The sequence below is a fragment of the Neolamprologus multifasciatus genome, chromosome 4 (genome assembly GCF_963576455.1).
Source record: "Neolamprologus multifasciatus chromosome 4, fNeoMul1.2, whole genome shotgun sequence".
Taxonomy (NCBI): Eukaryota; Metazoa; Chordata; class Actinopteri; order Cichliformes; family Cichlidae; genus Neolamprologus; species Neolamprologus multifasciatus.
Window position 1 is genome coordinate 19,808,453 of NC_140442.1, and position 22,132 is coordinate 19,830,584.

General features: G+C 39.0%; 1 protein-coding gene across 1 annotated transcript; it reads right to left on the reverse strand.

Moving 5' to 3' along the window:
* Positions 1-9,948: 9,948 nt before the first annotated feature.
* On the reverse strand, positions 9,949-19,819 carry pecam1a (platelet and endothelial cell adhesion molecule 1a). The gene is made up of 15 exons (XM_085157844.1): positions 19,645-19,819; positions 19,519-19,542; positions 18,428-18,721; positions 17,086-17,382; positions 16,732-16,995; positions 16,306-16,587; positions 15,386-15,685; positions 15,020-15,298; positions 12,624-12,756; positions 12,449-12,516; positions 12,157-12,210; positions 11,641-11,730; positions 11,500-11,556; positions 10,796-10,818; positions 9,949-10,289 (listed from the first exon to the last, which is right to left on the reverse strand). Exons 1-15 carry the CDS (start codon positions 19,694-19,696, stop codon positions 10,125-10,127), a joined length of 2,382 nt encoding a protein of 793 aa, XP_085013970.1. The 5' UTR covers positions 19,697-19,819; the 3' UTR covers positions 9,949-10,124.
* Between the last annotated feature and the right edge of the window lie 2,313 nt (positions 19,820-22,132).

Below are 22,132 nucleotides of genomic sequence, written 5' to 3' on the forward strand. Positions count from 1 at the left end.
TTTAATTTTCACACACCATCAGAAATGCTTTAAAGTGGCTAAATATAGAAAACATGTTATTAGAATATTACACAATATTTAGGGACAGTCTTTAAAAAATATTTCCATTGAGGTTGTACACAACTGGAGGAGGTAATAATCAGTTGTGTAATAATCATGTTATTCATTACTTCTTTCTTCTTCCTACTGATATCTAAAGTGTGTGTGCGTGTGTGTGTGTGCGCACAAAAACAAAGAAACTTCAAACACCCGTTAGTATCTGAATGTGCCAGCTGCCAGGTTTCACCGTCTCTTATGGCACTAGGGGGGCGGGGGGTTCAAGGGTGTCCCTGAACAATAATGATGCCCCTTCCAGCTTCTCCTGCTCTTGCTATGCGGCAGTGTTCTCACCAGAGAAAACAGGCACCAAATGTCAGAGTGAGGTTTCACACTTTATGACTTCTTGCTATACATAGAGTCAGGCCGCCTTTCCACCGCCTACCTGCTCTTTAGAGTTCATGTTATGATCTGTCAAATTACCAACAACTCAGAGCTGAAAACATTCAGGAGAAGACTGATGGGAAACAGACTATTCTTATCTTCTTGTCTTTTTAGTTCGGTGGCAAAATTTATATGAGGTTGCCCCCTCCCTGCTAGAACCTCTTAGTCCCTATAAATAATATGCAGTAAAATAAAATAAGTGACGTTCCCTTGGTTCAGGGAGGTTGTGCAGGAATTATGACCTAAAATGATCTACTAAAAGGAATCAGACGACTGCCAAGGCAGAAAGCTCATTCACTGGGAACAGTAATTAATTTTAAATATATTTATTTTGTTTTCTTTGTTCTTTTTGAGCATAATTTAAGAAGTTTGTAGTATATCAAAATCTGATTGGACAAACATTGTGTAGGAGTAGGTAATGGGAAATAGGACACTGGATATAAATAAGTTGAGTTATTACATAATATTACACCAAAGCAGCTCATTGTCTGCTTTGCTACCTTTGCTGCATGCTACCTTTAAAGATGTAACACATTTTGGATTTAAAAGAAAGGCAGATGTGAGGTCAGAGGTCAAACATGACATGATACTTGGATGCAAACTATGATGTTATATTTAGAATCTCCATATACCAGTATTATTGCCTAAAAGCTGCCAATAGAAAGGCAGTAGAATTTTAAACATAGTTTTCAAGAAAACATATTCTATTCTATTCTATTCTATTCTATTATGAAGAAGACATTTTATAAAAAGACAATCTATGAAAGTTTGTCTCTATCTGACCTTGAGGTCAGAAGTCAAATGTAACTTTCTATACATTATGTTGACAATACAAACCACACTTGTAAAAATCATAGGTTCTAAGTTCTACTGCTTTTTCACAATCTTTGACCAATAAATCATTAAGTTGACCTTGAGGACCTCTGTTGATGTAAAACAAATTTCTAATAGATAGATATTAATAATAGCTTCCTATTATTAAAATAAAATTGAAAAGAGAAAGCACATTGTATGGCTTTACCTTCCAGTCTCAATGAATTAACTTTCATTTGTCATTGAATTTGTTGAGTTACAAGCAGCAGCCTTCTGACATTTAAACAATGAAAAGACAATGTTCCAGATTTTACTTAAATAAAAATTTGGCATTAAATAAAAAAGAAAATGACTTAAATCACACTGCGCACACAACCACATCGAAAAGCTGAAGTTTCTAACCCGTGAACGAAATAAACAGTTCGATCCAAAGCTGAAGTCGAAACCATGTTATTTTTTTTCTTCAAGAGTTGGCCAATACATGCCGCAAAGACCGTCAGCTACGCGCGCCTCCACACTCCTCCGCCTCACGTGATGCAGGTAAGTGGCAGGTTGGATGTGATGTCTAAAAATAAGAGCTGTGAAGCGTCCTGACTGTGTATAGCATGTTATGAATGCGGGCTGCCACCCTCATAAACAGTGCAGTTTAGAAAGGTCAGTGTAACACAAGTAAGTCACATTAAGTTTTATTTTGATAATTCTGACTGAATAATCATAGCTCAAGCCAAATTTAGTTGTCTGCTCCTTTTATTTGGCTGTTACATCCTTTTCTCATAAATCAGCCTGCTGTGCAAGACATATGCAGTCCCATGGGTGACAACAGGGTCAGTGGTATGTTACAGACCTGGATCGCTGGATGGTAAGCGCTGCAGGGATTAGTGTCTGTCTGGATCTCCACAGGCCCAATGAGAAATACTCACTCGGTCTGAAAAGTATCCGGTTACGGCACGCGCGGAGGGCTGAAAAAAAGGAGCTGTAATCTAAATCAGGATGCAGTAATCCTTTGTCATTTAGTGAAAAGAGTGCTGTGGAGGTGGATCTTGGGAAAGTCAAAGTGAGAAGCTCCAGCAAAATACATTAAATCCTTCTTGCTTGAACTCTGTGAGTTAGTGATATCTAGTGTCAACATAAGAAAAACAAATACATTATGGTTTCTAGATGTTTAGTATTACGCAAATACAGAAAAGCACATCACAAATCCACAATAATAAAAGCCTACAAACAAACTGAAGCACAGTTACAGGTCTTCTAAATGAAAACTTGTCAAATAACAACACTGTTTTACACCACAACATTACGACTCCCAGCCCAACAAGTTGGGGTGTTGGGTAAAATGTAAATATAAACTGAAAGTAATGATTTGCAAATTTCATAAACCCATAGTTTATTCAAAGTATAGAATATAGAAATGTACTAATTTAAGAAAAAATGGTCATTATGAATTTGCAGGCTGTGTAGCATCTCCTCTTCTTTTAACAGGAGTTTCTAAACATCTGATGCAGATGTTTTCAGTTGGTGAAAGGTCTGGCTTTAAGACATCCAACATTGATTTTTAGCCTCGTCCTTTGTTCACAGAGATTTCTCCAGATTCTCAGAGTCTTTTGATGATATTATGTACTTCAATTTAATCCAAAAGATTATTTAAGTTATTTCATTCACAGTTTAATTTGACTATATGGCACCAAAAAGTAGCAACTCTACTGCAGATGATGAAGCATTAAAAGTCCTTGAAATTTTACATTGAGAAACATTATTTTTTAATTGTTCCATAATTTATGAACAGTTTTTGCAATTGGTGAACTTGTGCCCACCTTCTGAGATAATCTGCCTCTCTAAGATACTTTCTTTCATACCCAGTAATATCATTTAAACATTTGACATTTTTATGTCTTCTGTTGTGAACAAAATAAGTGTTCATGATATTTGTATATCACTGCATTCTGGTTTCCTTTTCGTTTTCCATTTTGCAAGCATCCCAGCTGTTCTGAATTTAGGTTGTTTGCACAGCAGCTTATTGTTAATATTTTTGCTTTTGCTCAGAGAGGTCTACAAACTATAAGTTTGCACATTGGAAATACTGAGAACTGACCTTTAAAAATGAAAAACTGCAGACTACACTCCCTGCAACTATGTCTGCTTCCCAAAAATGAAAATCACTGCTGTGATGCACTGGAGGCAATCCAGTGGCCATTGGAGTAACACAAGTGCAAGGGGGCATGACAGGACTTCCTGGGATTGATTTAATTATAGCAGCAATGCTGACAATGGTCCAGAGGTGGATGGACCATTAGGTGGAAAGATGGGCCAAATTTATATTGTAGTAAGGTTTTAGATGTTTAGATTCCTGGGACTTTTTGATCATACTTGTGTATCTTCTCTGGGAGTGCATCACATGCCCTGTTACCCTCTTCTTTTCAGTCAAAAGCAAAGTCAGTCAGTGCCTCTGGGGTGACATACCCATAACTTCTCTTCATTGTGATATTTTTGTCTGAAGGTTATTAGGTTGAAATAAAAAAATAAATAAAATAAAGACAAAAAACAAAAATCAAACAAACAAAGAAACAAAACCATAAATGAACACTTTGAGGTCAGTATTGCTTTCATTAAACGAAGTTCTTTCAAAGCATCTTAAAGTAAACCAACACAGAGGGACTAAGTAAAAGTTTCTTTTATTGAGCAGCACACATTAACATGAATGCTGACGAGATCATAAAGAATTCATAAACATATTCACACAGAGTCCCGTGAGCAGATTACATGAGCCAAGCAAAACTAAATTGAGCCATTTGCTGTTGAAAATGAGACCAACTGCCATCTGGCCCCGCATACATGGCGTGACCGTCGTGGCTCTCATTCCTCTGGACTCTTAGTTGCTGAAGCCCTCCAGTCATGAGCTCATAGTTTCCATGAGAAATGGTCCATATTCTTTACTACAGACTGATTTTTTAATAATAATATAATGTTGTTTTTAAGCTAATAGCATTGCAGGTTTCACAGCAATAACATATATAATAAAAAGTAGATGTGCACAATATAAAATCTTTTTTAGATTTATCAGAGGACACACCTAACCCAAAATTCAATGTGCTATTCCACATACTGCTCTTTTCATTACAGTAACTGAATCAATGAATTGTGTCTTTTTGTATTTAATATATAACAGCAGCACAGATCAGCTGAAACTGTGTTATCAGGGCCATTTTATCAGAGCTCTGTTCAGTTCATCTGTGCATTATGCAGTTTAACATACTTTTAACACATTCATTAATACCACGAATATAATTTAGGCCTAAACATAACAGGTGCTATCAGTGTGTGTGATTGAGCACTACACTCTGTGTACACTAACTGTATTAACACCCTGCTAGCACTGTGTTGGACCTCCTTTTGATCAAGGTGCTGGAAACATTCCTCAGAGATTCTGGTCCATATTTACATGATAGCAGGACACGGTTGCTGCTGATTTGTCAGCTGGGCGTCTCTCGTCCCGCCACATCTTACTGGTGCTCAACAATACAGCAACAATACTCACATAGGCTGTGGTGATCAAATTATGCCCAAGTGTGCCAAAAAAATATTCCCAACCATTACACCACCAGCAGCCTGGTGGTGTAATGGTATTCGCATACCTTGGAATATGGCGTTCTGATTATTTGAGTTGCTATTGGCTGAACAGCAGTCCGCCGTTCTCACTTCCACTTTGTTGGTGCCATATGATTGGTTGATTAGATCTTTGTGTTTAATGTCCAGCTGAAAAGGTGTACCTAACAAAGTGGCATCAGTTGCACATAGCATAGTACATGCATGCAAAAGCTTATCCCTTGTTCAAATGTTAGCAAAGCTAAGAGAAGTTTCCTACTGACTGTGCATGTTCCCACAAAAACACTTATGTTTTCCTTGTAGCCCAAAATTTAAAGGCTTCTAATGGAGCTGTGAAAACAGTCTCAGGAGAGAATTCACGGACTGTTTAGAAAAACAGTCAGCATGTCATCCAAATCAAGGATAACGCATCTGATTATGAAGCTGCTACGTCAGTAAGGGATGCTGTTGCTGACATTGTGTGAAGAATGCTTCCCCGCAAAATGGCACTGCAGCTGTCCAGGGCACAGAGAGAGTCTGAGGGATCAAACCGAGAACAGATGGAAGTGGGAGCAGTTTGTGAGAGGATAGGGTTACCTTAGCTGAAGCCTGCATTCATGGAAAAGGAGGTCAGAGGTTAAAAAATCTCCATACATGTGTGTAATCTTTTGATGCACGATTGCACAATGAGTCTATGTGTTTAAAAGTGGAAACGGTCAGCTAAGAAGACGTCAGTCCGGTGAACCTCTGCTTTTTCTGACCAGGTTGCTCAAGGTTATGAAGAATTAATTTCCTGGATTTGGGAGAGCTTAAATTATTAAGGGTGGAGGGCATCAAACAGGTGGACTTACTGAATGTAACCTTTACTCGTCATACGAAGGACAATGGAGAATCAGTCTTCCACACATGCCTTTAGCTTGGAGCCTTTGAGCTTTGATTATTTCCAATCAGGAAACTGCAAATGCACATTGTATAAACTCATTATTTTGCCATTCTCTCATCTCATATAAAGCTCTTCTCCAGAAGTACTAAGTTTGTTTAAATTAGCTGTGGTTTGACTAAAAGTAACCTCGAGGTCATTTAAGCTTAAAAAGGACAGAGGTATTTAGTTTTTGCAATTGCATAACCATCCTTGCTTTATAACGCTGTTTAAGAGTGCATTACTGCCACTATGTAAAAATGATCTCTTTCTATATATCTGCATATATCAGTGAAGGTCTTTAAAATCACAACAAATGCATCACTTCTTCCAAAAATGCTCGATTACTGAGCATGCAGAACAAAAAAAGTATAGAGTAAATAATAATTTTTGTAAAAGCACAATGAATGAGGCACTTCTTAACAACATCTGATGCTTTAACTGTTATAGCTGTCGCTACTCTTACTCCGTTATTGTGACAATAAATAAACAGATTCACAATAAAAATTTTATATCAGTGTCTATAGACTTTTTGAAAGAATGCTGATTATTTTTAACTTTGTTTACTGGGTGTCAAACTTAAGACATGGGGGCCAGAATCAGCCTGGCAAAGACTCCAGTCCAGCTTTGGGAAATGTGAAGGAGTGCACAGATTTTGAACTGTCATAAATTGCAGTTTTTCCAACCAATATTGACTCCCATCGCCATTCATACTACACCAAAGTAGTTAAGTAACAGAAAAACAATTAATTAATGATCAAACTTATGATCAAAGGTAAATAAAACATACATTAGAGAAGTGGACATAGTCAGAGTCAAACATATGCTCAACCACACATACACTTCCATATACCTACTGAATGTGAACTATAGCTGAAAAAGTAAACCTATAAAAGTATATGAAATTTACCCAACGTTTTTGGGAGTGATATTAACTACTGATTGCAAGGATGACAAGAAATAACATTGCTGGTACAGATACTCCTTTTTTTAGTTACCTTTTAACTTTATCAGACAGTGACAATAGTGAAAGAGAGGAAAGTGGAGAGACCTCAAAGAAAAGACACGCAGAAGTAGAATTTCAAAGATTGTTTGTGAAGTGCAAATATATAATGCCACATTTAGAACAATTACACCATGGCTGGGGATCCTTTGCAGGAAGAAGGAAGCGGTGGTCTACACGATGACCTCACTGCTTCATCTGAAGACCAGAAACAGCACTGGCTCCATAAGGCCAAGGAAAAGACAGGATATTCCCAGAATGCATTTCACAGGGGGCAATATGCTAATATTAGCACAGCAGCCAATGGCAGTTCAAGAGTTGTGCTCCAGATACATGAGGGGGCTGGATCAGGTTACGTGGCTGAGAAACAAACAGCGTACGTGCAGCACAGAGAAAGTAGACAGAAGACTGTACTGGGCCTGCTAGACTAATCCATCACTCCAGACATATGTATGCATATAGCCAAGCCCCTTTCCTTATCCGCCACATAATATCCACCTTAAGTCTCGATCATGTGACCGTTGTACTCCCTGGGGGTAGTGCGACATGCCTCCTTCTAATAGGAGTCCAAAAGGTCAGTCAGGTTACCGCATTGGCTCACAGGTCATAACTTTAGGAGCAGTAGTAAATCCTCAGGCTGCCCCTGATACAGTTTAGGACCATCCTTGGGCAAAGTGTACAGTGACTGAAATGAGCGGCAGGAATTCACTCCAAGCATTTGCACACTGTCTTCTAGCACATGCTCAGGTTAAAGTGGGTAATGGTGACTTTGCTGTTTTGCCTTTTCACGTATCGAAAAACAAGTCAAGTTCTCTGTCTGCTGTTGATTAAATTCCAGCAGCTGTGAGGCTCCATACTGTAGTGGTTTACACGTTTGCTTAACTCGGTCATGAGTTTACTTAGTCCCTGAGTCTGGTTCTACTGGAGGTTTCTTCCTGTTAAAAGGGCGTTTTTCTTTCCCACTGCTACCAAGTGCTTGCTCAAAGACGGTTATTTGATTGTTGTGGTTTCTCTCTATTATTATAGGGTCTGCCTTAAGGTGACTTGAGCTCTAAATAAATACAAATGAATTGAGAGGAGGAGGAGACACAAATCCCTTTGGGGGTTGCTTCAGGAAGGGCAAAAAAACTGCCAAATCAAACATGCCGAGCTACCCGCTGGGGTGACACCTTGTGAATAAGCTAGCAGCCAAAAGTAGCTCCAATTTATTTCTAATGATACTGTATAACTTACACTTCTGATATTAATGTAACAAAGTATCAGTTCCAGAGTGCGTGATCGCTGCGGCTCAGAATACACTGTTCCCCCATGTCAAGCTCAGCCTCCTGGTTAAGTAACTTGATTAATAAACCACAGGTTCACTGAGGCACTGCTCTATCTTCAGAGCAGAGGTGGGCTTTCATTTTGGCACCTCGGAGCTTGAAGATATTTCTATTTGCCTCAGAGGACCTTGCAGAATCGCCCTGGTGTTACATATGCACACATGCATGAAGCAATAAGCAAATTTTGAAGTGATGGAGGAGGAGATTTTAGAGGGTTTTTTTTATTTCTTATTGATCACAGTCGTAGACATGCAAGCTTCAGATGGATGGTTATTAAAGATTGTTTGAGTTGGTGGCAAGCTTTTAGCGTTAGCTTAGTTTGTGTAACAGATTCCCGCATTTGCTGTGTGGTGTTCCTAAAAACCTCGTGTCGAACAGCAGAGCCTCATAATCCAGACTGTCGACAAGAGTTGCAGCAAACAAAGTGAACCCAACGTATGCTGCCCGTGAAAATGAGGAGAGGGAACTTTTGTCATCCATGAAAGAAGTCATAGATCTATAGCTGTCTTGGTTTTAAGATCCTAGTAAACATCCTTTTTATAGCAGGTACTTTTACTGGTGAGGTTTTGTTTTGGATTTAATATTGAGTTCATGTTTAATTAATAATTCACAGATGTCTGTTATTGATAATTTTAGGATTAACTATAAACACATTTTATGTGGTGGAGTAACATCGTGGCTTCCACAAAACACAAACCTGCCCCACATTAAACATATTAATTATAAGTTTTATAAGAACACATTAGTTTGTTGGAAGATGTAATTTGACACTATTATATGTATATTTATGAGTACAGTATCCTTTTTTTCTATTAAATAACTTCAAAAAATATCTGACTGTGCCTTTAAAGGGGACCTGCCTTGGTGCAGTCTCTCACTTGAAGATGGTTTAGCTCCGTTGACCCTTCCTGTAATCCAGCTTTCTTTTGATTGGCAGCCTGAAGCCTGAGCTGTAAAATAAAGAGATTACTTGAACATACACTGACCTCCTTATTTGAAACTTTGGCTGTGTTTAATAAGAGCAACTACCATTGTAACAGCCTTGATAACAGAAAACAAGGAGGAACATAACATACTCAGTTTAATCTGGTTGCAGAGCCATCGTGTCAGGTATGAAGTAATGAATTAATCATGGCATTTATTAATACCATCCCAAATCACAGTAAATTATGATTAAATAAATATAAACTTTTTAATGTTTCTCCTTTTTCTGTTTTTAATAAATTTGTTTGCGCTTTCAAAAGCTGAAACAAAAATCTGGTGTAGCTCCAAAAGTGATATTGACTCTGATTATTTTCTTCCAGGAGTGAAAAATAAATTAACAGCTTATTCCAAATGCTAGAGTCCAAACACCGCAATGCATACTGCATGCATGCTTTGTTTCTGCTGTGCTCTCAACAAAGCCTTGGGCATTTGCATAACTTCCCACAGTGTTAATAAGATGACTGACCTAGAAAAACATATCAGCTGTATGGAGACCTTGAATAGATTCATGTTATATCATTCCAATTAAATCTTAGATAATGGAAAATGAAACTGATATCTCCTGATGTGGTGGCAACAGTGAAAGCCTCTCTCACATTCAAGCTGATCACAGCCAGATGGCACTGAGTTTCCAAGCAGCGCTGCTGCCTGAAGTCTGCCCTCTAGTGCTTCAAGCTGAAATCACTGATGTGCAAACAGCAGTGAAGACCGAATGTACTCCAAACCAAACTACTGAAGAGTTTAAGGACCCTGCTCAGCTGATGAGAAACACCTCTTTACAGTTCAAAAGATGCACATCTGAATGTGTTTTCTTCTTTCATTAAAAAAATTGACAAAAATAGAGAGACTTGTTTAACAAAACCATGTATTTAGCCAACGAGGACAAAGCAAGTACATGTACAGTGTGGATTGTTTTTCCAAAGCATTATAAAAAAACATATGAGCACAAAGACTGAGCCACATGAACAAGCTGGATAAATACGGGAACAAATATTCTTGTTGAGCCTGGTATCTGGTCAGGGTTTCATTCCTCGTCGTTAGCGCAATTAATGCTAACACTATTGTCATTTGGCTGGTCATCATTGGCGATGTGGTAACCATGGTTACTGGGGTCACTGTGGTAACCGTGGTCACTGGGGTCGCTTCGGTGATTGGTATCATGATTCAGTTCTGCATATTCCACGGACGCCTGTTGAAACACGAAGGTTGTATGAACGATTATTTTCATTGGCTCACTGAGTTAAATGCTGACTGTACGGTTACTACAGTGCGGTACTGTTTAGTGATTTTACTTATTAAGATTATTATTTCTCAGTTGATACAGCGATAACATGAGACATTCATCAGGATTGTTTCTACAAACTCTGGAGAGCTCCTCCAGAAGGATGGAGGAGGTTTGAGAGCCGCTATCATATTACTCCTCCTAATGAGTTAACTCAATGTGATGAGCAAATTTGGAGCCTTTTACTCAGCTACATTAGATGCTTTTTTCCTGCAAATTTTATATTACATGAAATGCAACACTTTAAGTTACCTTTCTACAAACAATAAAAAGTGTCTCCACTGGGTTTCCACTTATTGGACAGTTTCTGTCTGTGAGATGTTTCTCTGAGCAAAGGCACAATACAGTCATGAGTGTGTGTGTGTGCGTGCAGCTCTTGGTAGTATGTGTATACATGACGTGTTCACACTTACAGCATCAGCCAGCTCTTGAACACCTGCAAAAACAAAGCCAGAGGACAAGCTCAGGAAACAAAAGGTGTGTGAGGATTAAATGAGGGCTGTTTTAGTTTCCAGCACTCCCATGAACAGCTCTCTATTCCCAGGAAACAGGCAGCTTATCACATCCGACACATTCATACTGATCATTCTCATAAGCTCGTGTCTTTTTAGACACGCTGCTTCCTGAGACACATGCACAAAAACCCTTCACTCCAGATCATTTGCTTTCTCCATATAATACATCAAGTTCTTAACTCTGATTATGTAAAGTGCCCTGAGATGACTTAACTTAGGATGTGGTGGTGTATAAATAAAACTGAGCTGAATTGTGCTGTATCACTCATTAAGTAATATTATATTATTAGGAGCCGAACTGAACAATGGACAATAAATTTCAAACAATCAAGCACTTTGCTTACTTAGCCTTAACAGATGCAAGCATTGTATGAGTCTGTTGCAACAACAGGAAGTGCTCTTTGACGAAAGCAGGAAGTGGACACCTAGGGACTGGCCCTTCTGTTTTAATGGTACATTCTTTCAGTAACAATGCAGATGTTTACAGTTGGGGTTGATCCTGTTTCCTGTTGCTAGCGTTTTTTTCTTAATCTAATGACCTGATTTTTCTTGACTGTGTAGTAGAAAAGGCGTCTGTGTGAAGACCAGGATGTTAGTCGTACCTTGCTGGGAGTTGCGTACTTCACCGTGTACTGTGTCTGTGCCCTGTTTCACCGGAACTGACATGGAACAGATATAATATTTTAGACTGAGCTTTAAAAAGTCAAATGACAACTTCTTAAAATTCAGAAACAATCTCTCACCTCTGCTGGGATCTGCCTGTCTCAGCTGATCCTCTTTGTACTGATTTTCTGGCTTTTCTAGAGTGTTTGTACTACAGTTGTCATCAGACTCTGCAACACAGTGAAATGAGCAAACTTAAATTACTTGCATATTGCAATATTTCATTATTTTTATTTAAAAAAATAGTATGACATTATATTTAATGACAAAGATATGTTCTTTTGCTATTTTCTTTTTCAAAAACAGAATTAAAAGACAAAAGTCAACAATGTCTGAGTAGCTGACATGGAATAACTTATTTTTTGTGCCAATGATCTCAGTTTTTCTCTAAAAGAAATCAGAAACACACTGATTGATCATTCTGTCTCACCGGGTGAGATGTTTCCTCATTAAAAGGAGACAAAAAAGCCCAGAAGAGCACACTTACTGGACAAATTTATGTGACGGGAAACAAACCTTTTGAATTAAAATATTGTTGACTTTGAATCTTCATGAGATTTCATGAGTTGCTACCAATAAAAAAGTACTTTACATACCTGAGCCTGATACATGTTCACTCCAAATACTTTTCCCCATCATGCCTGGAGTTGCTGCACAGGGAGAATAAACATGGCACAGATCTCAGTTATGTAACTGATACATTCTCCTGCTTTAACATCAAAACCACTCAAGACAACATATGTTTAATATATAATTAGGATAATTTTATGTTAGGATTCTTGGTGTTTTCTCTATATTATTGTATAGTTATTACTTTACAAAATAAAGCGCCTTGAAAAGACTGTGTTTTGGTGCTAAATGAAACTGCATCAGCATAAGGAGCTGCACCATTTGCGGCTTCGTTGACATCTGCCTGGGTGAGGCTCATTCGCTCTACTTTGGTGCTGGCTGCCTTCCTAAAACAAAGTGAACACAAAGTACGTTCAACAGGAGGATGTATGGGAACCATACTCTGGTAACTAACCTTTAAGATACTGATAAGAACACAAGAAATGTTACTTACACTGATAAGGTGCCGGTGCGTCTTTTCTTTAATTTGGGGAGACGCTTTTTGTAGAAAAGAAAGAGGATGATGGCCATTACGAAGAGGAGGCAAAAGACTGCAATAAGACCTTTCTTCCAGCCAGCCATCTTCACTGCAGAATACATGTGACTAAGGTCATTACTTAGTTACAAAACACAGCAATAAAATGTACTCACAAAACCTCATTTTGGCTTAAAGTTGTTTAAATGTCACACATGAGTGCATGTACAGGTGCATAATCAATTTATTTATTCATATATTCATATCAGATGTAAGGTTTAGCACCTTATCCTTAAAAAATTAGGAAACTGGACAATTGGAGCACAGCAGAAGAACAGTATCTGAAATTCATGTCTTTAAGAAACAGAAAAAAATCTGAAAGAGCTGACATTTCAGTTAACTCATCTACCGCTTACTGAAGCCTCATCAGAAATGATTTAAGTGGAAGGGTGATTCCCTGCTTCCCATTCTTAAGGAAGGGAAATAGTGAAAAACGGCTGAGGAATGCCACAGTGACTGTCTACAGCTATCTGTAAAATACAGTGAAGGATCCATGATGGTGTCGGGGTTGCATTTTAGCCAGTGGTGTTGGGGATCAATAATACTGGGACTAAAACTGATGAAATTATGAACACAGAAAATATTTTGATCCACCATGAAATGCAGTGTGAACAGCCTCTGACTGGCAACAGCTCTGTTTTTCAGCATGACAATGATCCCGGATGCCCTAAGCTTTGAATGCATTTCAAAAAGATACGATAAGATAACCTTTATTAGTCCCACTCGTGGGAAATTTCCTTTTGCTTCTGCTTTTGCCTTACATTATGTATTTGCATATATATTTGCACATCTTTAGGAAATAATTGAACCTATTTCCCATTTCCTTGCAAAACATAAAGAAATGAGAGGTGGCTCAAGACTTGCATAGCATTGCAACTCATTTTATCCCCAATGAAAATATTTTAAGCATTCATTTATTATTTTTGACTTCTTCATATGTTCAGACTTTGTAGTCATTTATTAGATATATTTAGATTATTATTTACCACTTGATAACATGAAGAAGAAATTAAGATGAATTTAAGAGTAGCCTGAGAACTTTGTAGAATAAGTTCTCAGGCTACTCTTAGTGTAAATGAATAGAAATTCCAGCAGCTATTTTAGATTTCTTAAGTATTTCATAGCAAACTGTATCCATAAACAGCTAACACAGTATTTAGTGTCAAAACAATGATAGCATGTACAGCTGAAATACAATTGGAGACATTAAAAAACTACTGAGGCAACTGTTGTTGTGATTTGGCCCTATATAAATAAAATAAAATTGAATGACGGTGCATTGTTTCCACAATAACAAGAAGGAAAGTAAAGAACGCTGGTGAAAGTTAAGAATGATCTTTTTATGGCCTCAGATAGCGGACTCATCTCCATGCTTGTCCTGTTAGGCCTGTAATTCTAATGACATTATACAGGCTTTCTTTAGGCAGTATTATTATAGGCACAGCATGCATTTTCATTGGTATGAAAATCACCTATCCATCACTCTATCCATTCACTCTATCTATCCATGAAACCAGATAACACACTCCATCCATCCATTCACTTCCGCTTATCCTTTTCAGGGTCGCGGGGGGCGCTGGAGCCTATCCCAGCTGTCATAGGGCGAGAGGCAGGGTACACCCTGGACAGGTTGCCAGTCTGTCGCAGGGACAGACAACCATTCGCACTCACATTCATTCGCACATTCACACCTAGTGACAATTTGGATTATCCAATTAACCTATCCCCACAAGCTGCATGTCTTTGGACGGTGGGAGGAAGCCGGAGTACCCAGAGAGAACCCATGCAAACACGGGGAGAACATGCAAACTCCACACAGAAAGACCCCGGCCTGATGTTGGAATTGAACTCAGGACCTTCTTGCTGTGCGGCAACAGTGCTAACCACCGTGCCACCGTGCTGTGATCGTCTGATTGTTGTGCTTTTCTCCGTATTATTGTAGAGGAGTTACCTTACAATACCTTGCAATATAAAGCGTCTTGAGGTGACAATTAAGATTTGGCACTATATAAATAAAATGCATTTAATTTAATTGAAAACATGTTAATAAAAGACTTATTTTAATAGAGAGGAATATATATTAATTAAAAACAACCATACTGTTAACTTCAAAATCTGTCAGTGGTTGTGAAGAACGACAATTTTATTGCTTCGAATTGGTTGCTTGTTGATAATGCAGGAGGAAGCGAGCGCCCTCATAATAACATGAATATCCTCACTTTTCAACATCACATATCTTTAAAGTCCAGCTGATGTTAACCCCCACCCCCCACCCTCCCATACACATTGCTATTAACTGAAGATAAAACACACACCTCCAATTATGATGGTGGCACTTCGCTTGGACTCTGCAGCTGGGTTTGTGCACTCACAGTAGTATCTTCCAGCATGATCTCCTTTGACATTGCTGATGCTGTGAGATTCTTTCAGTTTCCTGGAGGTCTTGGAATCAAGGAAACCTTTTTCCTGACTGTACCAGGTAAAGTTAATGGGAAAACTACCTCTCTGAACAGAGCAGAGAAGAGTCATGTTGTAACCCTCAGAGATGTCCTCCATCCTGGGCTCAGTGGTCAAGTGTGGTTTTGACACAGGTTCTTCACAGAGAAAAAAAAAGTGTTAGACTTGGGTTCAACATGTTTTATATCAGTTTTATTCATTTCATGGTCATCAGTCCAACAAACCTATGATGTTGGACGATTTTAGTAGTTGCTCTCCTGTTCCTGTCGTGGGAGGCTTTAGTTGACTGTTTTTTGCATGGCAAAGAATGTTTTTTATGTCCGATATTTGGGTGATGGATGTGAGGTTGAAGATAGCCTTTTCACCGCGCTTGGTCACGACTTTTATGTCGTTTGGTTTACTAGGTTGATACAGGGTGTAGTTGATGGGCAGAGTTCCTCTCTGACTGTAACAACTCAGCTGGAAGGGCTTTCCCAGAAACAGCGTACCTCCCACCACAGACAGCACAGGCTCTGAAACAGGAACTGGGAATGGAGAATAAGATAGCATTAAACCAGACTGTGAGTCTACAGCCATGCTGGGAACTCTGATGCTGCACTGTAAGGCTTCCAGGTAAATGCCAATATGCTCATCCTCTTATGCTAGTTCCCCATCACTGTATAGTGTGTTAGTATGTTAACAAGTGTGATCTGAAACAAAACACAAAGTACATTTGAGGATGATGGGAATCTCATGACCTTTTTCTTCAATACAAAAATAGACCTGATAGTTGTTTTCATACTCTGCACAAACTGAACTGTGCACTATTTTAGGAGGAGGTTTCTCACCTGTTGCATAGACCAGGACAGGGTCTGATTCCCGCACGTTCTCTCTACAGATAATACTCAGTTTGGTTTAAGAAAATGCAAAAATGGCTAATGGTGTCATCAGAGGAGTGAATCCATTTTTTTTTCACAGAATTTTCAGAAATGTACAGAAATGTCTCCAAATTTCTTCTAAATAGATGTTGAATGTAACACTTAAGCCTAAACCAACAGAATAAACGGACCAACAGGCTGACACATTACATGCATGGCTAACAAAGTAAAACATGTCCCACATCTTTATTGTGACAACAGCAATACTTCGGTTGGCTTAAACTCACCTTTGACCTTGACGAATTGTTTTTGGCTCTCCTTCACAATAGTGCGTGTCAGAGAATCAGACGTGGCATTACAGGTGTAGTTGCCACTTGCAGAAAGTTGTGCCACAGTCACATAAGTGGCAGTATTTGCGACTTCAGTGTTATCTTTGAAGATGGAGTACTGCAGGGTTTCATTGTTGATCTTACTGGAATCAAGAATGCTAACAGAGCAGGTCAATTGGAAGTAGTCTCCTTCAACTATGTCTGTTGGCTCCACAGTCAGCTGTGGCTTTGAAAACAGCGCTGTTGGGATTAGAGAGCAAAAATTAAGAATTCATACAATCTTTATGCTGTGCATATATATTATTTTTGATTCGATTTAATTTGATAAGATGAAAAAAAAAATGATTCATGATGTTTGAAAAATTCAGAGTAATTGATGCTTACATCTGACTGTGATTCTTTGCGAGGTTTCTTTCTGCACACTGCCCCACTCTGCTTTGCACACAAGCTCTCCAGAGTCATCCTCTCGTACAGTGAATTTATGACTCAGGGCTGCAGCTCTGACCTGCTTGAGGATCACTTTGTCTTTTGTCAAGAACACTTCAGTGTTGCTCGGAGGATTGACAACTCTGCAGACCACTTCAATTATATCACCCTCAGAGAGATTATTGGAGGGAAGTATATTTATGATGGGGGTGATGTGGAGTGCTACAAGACAAAATCCAGAATAGTCAGACACACTCCTCCATAGGCAGTCAGAGCTTTTCATTGTGACATAGCAACATTCGATCGACTCACCTTTGACTATGAGTTCAACCTTTTTGCTACTGTTAGATTTTTGGTTCCCAGAAACCAAGCGGATTTCATAGTCACAGTAGAGGATACAGTTTCCGATGTGACTCAGTCTCAGTGTAGCCGTTGATGAGTTGCCCCCCTGTGACAGCTGCTTTATGACCTCAGGGGATCCGGTCCTAAAACTCTGGTAAAACTGGAAATTGAGGGGTCCTTTCTCCTCTGGAGCACTGCAGGTGGCTTTAAACTCCTCGTTCTCATAGGGCGATGAAGTAGTCAAATGCAGGGTGGGGGTCTGCAAGCCTGAAAAGCACATTCAGGTATATTAAATATATTAGTTTCTCCAAATGTTGGACAAAGTTAGCGAAGAAAGGCTGCAAAGGCTTGACCATCTGCAGAGGAGGCATGGTGGGTATACCGGACAAGGGATGTTGAAGATGGAGCTGCCAGGCAGGAAGAAAAGGGGGTATGAGACATGCACTTGGACGTGAGAAGCTCTACTGCCAAAATATAATTGAGGGAAGACATTCATTAGCCAGTGTGTGATTGTAGCTCACAAATTTGATGACAAACTGAAAAAAGTCTAGGGCCGCAAAATATTTTTGGAGTATATATCTTATTATTTATAGTCATAAAAAAATAAGAAAACAAAACAACCACATTACTACAGATGTGAACCTACTATTCATATTTCTTTCATATTATAGTTCAAATAATATATATAATAATATAGTGCATAAGTAGTTAGATGCAAAAATATCAGAAAATTTGCTCAATTTTAGACAAAATATTGGATATGTGTGACATCAAACAATCAAGATTCAGATGTTGAACTCATTTCATATAAAATGTGTAGAAAGTGCGACAGTTTCCCTAAACAGCTGCCAGTTTTTAAGGGCTCAAATGTAATTGGACACTGGACAGGCAGCTCCCGCCTGAAATGGGCTTCCTTCTTAGGAGTTGGCCTTTACTGCAGCTGCCTCCTCTTGTTGTAGTTTCCTTCCTTCTTTTCAATTTTGTCTTCAGTAAACTTTAAAAGCTTGATTATGCTGAGATAACCTGATTGGCTCTGCCGCTGCAGGATATTTGTTTTTAACACAGAGAAAATTCTGAGATCATCCACGATTGCACACTTTTCTTTTGTTCGCGCTGAAAAACTGATAATTTAGGCGTTCCTTCTGCTCTGATTCTCCTTGATTAATACATTTTGTGCAAAGAAAAGATGATAAGCTTTGTTTGTGCTTAGCGCTCCTTTGATTGCATTTTGTGGCTTTATAAAAACAGTTTCCAAATGTAAATGTCACATTTAGAATAATCTCCAGACCTTTACTTGTAAATGTAACTGTACCTTTCACGTCCAGTTTCTGGCTGTTGCTGGCTTTGGCCTTGTTCTTGACTGAGACTCGACATTCATAATTTCCAGAGTCGGCAGCTCTGGCTGGGTTAATCTTATACTCGACCGTGTCTTCTGTGGCGTTGTTGGTGTAGATAGGAACATCGTCCCGTGTGAGCTGGAAACTGTGTAGCAGGTTAGGGATGTTGCTGTGACTGACGCTGACCTGGCAGCGTAGCCTCACTGCTGTCCCGGTCTGAACTGCGTTCCTGGGTTCGATTGTGAGGCGAACAGTATCTATGGTGTATGCTGTAGTCCACAAATACACAGACACAGAGACAGAAACAGAAGATGAATGGGAAAGAAATAATCAACAAACATAAAAAAAAGACCTAAACAGTAGCACAAGCGCCAGGTTAAGACTATGGAAAGGTGCTTCCTGCTCATCAGTCGTGTGCACAGAGGAACTGATGGAGGAAGGAAAGCACCTCAGTAAACAGTGTCGACCCTCTACATCCCCTTGGAAAACCATGTGGATTCATTCAAACTTCTGATTTCCCTCCACGACAACAGCACAGTGGAAGTGGAAACAATCACTCCACATCCTTACGGTAGCCGATTGCTGTTAATCTGGATTCTGGGATGTGAAGTGGCTAACTGTGCAACAAAGATGACGCTATGAATACAAACCTGGTTTGCTGTAAATAACAAACCCTGAGCCTAGCTTTGAATGATGATGACACCAGCGCTTTCAAAGTTTAAATCAACAAGATGTCACTTTAATAAGGACGCTTCAGAGACACCACAATCGAATTACATTTTTTAAACACGGGTGTTATTTCTTTATTTCAGAGGAAAGGTGGTCTTCTAAGATCGTGGCAACTTTATAGACACCTAGTTGTATGGCCTTCTGAAAGCTTTCAAATGTCGTATTATTCAAATTGAAGGTGATTAAAACATGGCCCAGCATCGCCTGTGACAAATCAATTTCTTTTTGTGTGAAAACAGCTTTTTTTGTTAAATATAGAAAGGACTGTAACTGTTACTACACCAGGGAGTCTGCACTAGTTATTATAAGATCAGGCGTGTAATGCAGTTATACTTACACCCCTGTCCTCCAGCACAATGCCCTGTAAGTCACACAGAGTGGAAGAAAAAAAAATATCAGGTGAAAATCAGGAGATTTTATTTATAATATAGTAACATCCTGCATCCTCAGTCTGGGTTCTTACAGATGTGTAGCAGGCTAGTCAGAAACAGCAAGCCGGGGGGTCTGCAGCCCATCCTGGGTGAAGGTGGTTTACCGCTGAAAGACTACAATACATCTGCAAGGACGGAGGCCAGAAAGGGCGGTCACAGCCAGACCAGGGAGGACTTTTTACTTAGGGAGAGGTGGAGTGAACAGAAGGCAGTGGTGCTGAAGGGCTGTTCCATGTCTTATCGGGCACGCTTGACTGAACAGGAAGTGGCTGCTACTTCCTCAGGATCTGTACCATTTACTTTGCCCTTTCTTTTGTTATGATGACGAGAAAAATTCAACAATAAGAAGCAATTTTTTAGTCTTCTCACATCCTTCAAAGGTCTGAGGCGTAGAAAACACAGACATGATGTCTTCTTTTTAGCATAATTTATGTCGAAGAACAGTAAAGACAGCATGTGCTGTTGTTCTTCAGATAGAATTAACCTCTGAATCCCCTGAGTTTTGTCCTCAAGTATTCTTATGTGCACATTCACGTGTTTAAAATGTGCTGATGTGACCAGACGTTCATTAATCATATTTCAATTTACTTGATAGAGCCCCGTATTCCCTTGAATCTATACTAATGGAATCATTGGATTTGTGTTTGTATGCGTTTCTAATAAACTGCCATTTTACTTTAATTTATCCAGGTTATTTAAAAGGATTGACAGCGTGGCATTTGATATTAGTTACCATACTTGTCATTTCCTCAGTTATTGTTGCGCGTAAAAATTACGCAAAGCAGGAAGAATCAAAAACATGAGTTTCTCTTGTGACCACTTAAGAAAAATGAGTCAATCTTTATAAACTCTCAGAAAACATGTTTACAGCCTGGTAAGCATGCACTCGAAGGACATAGGCTATACTAGAACTCTGATAGTTTCTAATGCTTTTTACAATATGATGAGGTTAGCCTGTTATGGTGTCATTGTTATGTCACAGGGTGTCGTATTAAAAATATATAAAGTGTGTTTTACAGTTCTCTCCATCCCTTTTCATGTAATAGAGTACTCAGTATGATTTCTTGAAAATTTTCTTCAAGGTCAACTTTGACCTTTAACAATGAAGGTCAAGGTCAAAGACTTACCCAACCAAATAGTGTGAGTTATAAAAGTTTAACTGATTTTCAGTTTTGATGTGACCTTGATCTTTACCTGATTTTCACCTAAATTAAATCAGCTCGAGCTGTTATTGACATCTATCATCACAAAAAAATTCAAAATGATATCTTGAAAACTCTAGACTGCTAACAAACAGACAGATGGACAAACAAACAAACTGAACCAGTTACATACTCCCTCCCTTCAGAAGGGACACCAAACAAACAAACAGTCAAACCCTCATTCACTTGGATAACAGGAAGTAACAGTTTAACTGGGTGTACTGGTAAACTGTGTGCTTGGCCTCCTCTCTGGTTACTGGACGTTTAAACCTTGTTTAGTGCTTTTTAATTATCTGAATTAACTGAATTGTCTAACAAATAATATGACAAAACAGTGTGATTTGAACAAAAGCTTGGAACATCGGCACCGTGAAGTGATACCTTGTGTGAAATATTATTTTTCATACCATATTGTATCACTTGGGAATGGCTCGGTGTCCTGCCCAGAAAAGCTGTAGGAGGCAGTGAGTAAGCTCTGGGAATCTCTGCTTAGATGGATTTTTGCCCAATGTTTTGCAATCAGTCTGTTGAAGGAAGAGAGAGAAGAACTGACACTACAGTCCCAATGCTGAAATTATGATTATAATTTTCTTCCTGGAGTAAAAAATTAATCAGCAGCTTATTCCAGCAAATATGAATGCTGTAGTCTGCAGGCTTTGTTTCTGCTGTGCTCTCAACAAAGCCTTGGGCATTTGCATAATTTCCCACAGTGTTAATAAGATGACTGACCTGAAAAAACATATCAGCTGTATGGAGACCTTCAAAAAGGTTCATGTTATATCATACCAATTAAATCTTAGATAATGGAAAATGAAACTGATATCTCCTGATGTGGTGGCAACAGTGAAAGCCTCTGTCACATTCAAGCGGATCACAGCCAGATGGCACTGAGTTTCCATGCAGTGCTGCTGCCTGAAGTCTGCCCTCTAGTGCTTCAAGCTGAAATTACTGATGTGCAAACAGCAGTGAAGACCGTATGTACTCCAAACCAAACTACTGAAGAATTTAAGGACCCTGCTCAGCTGATGAGAAACACCTCTTTACAGCTGGAAAAATCCACATCTGGATGTCTTTGAATGTGAAAAAATGAAAGTCCTGTCCAGAAAATCCTGTCCTGTCTGGCAGCTTTTGCAATCAGAATCAGAATGACCTGCAAGCACATTTAAGAAGAACAAACATTCAGTACCTGGAACGCAAAAAATTGAAAATGCTCATAAATCAATAATCTTCTTGTGAGGTCTGTGTGTTTTAGTATGAGTGTGAGAGACAGGAAGAGAGTGTGGAGTGTGTATGTGTCTGCCAGTACTTGAGAAGTACT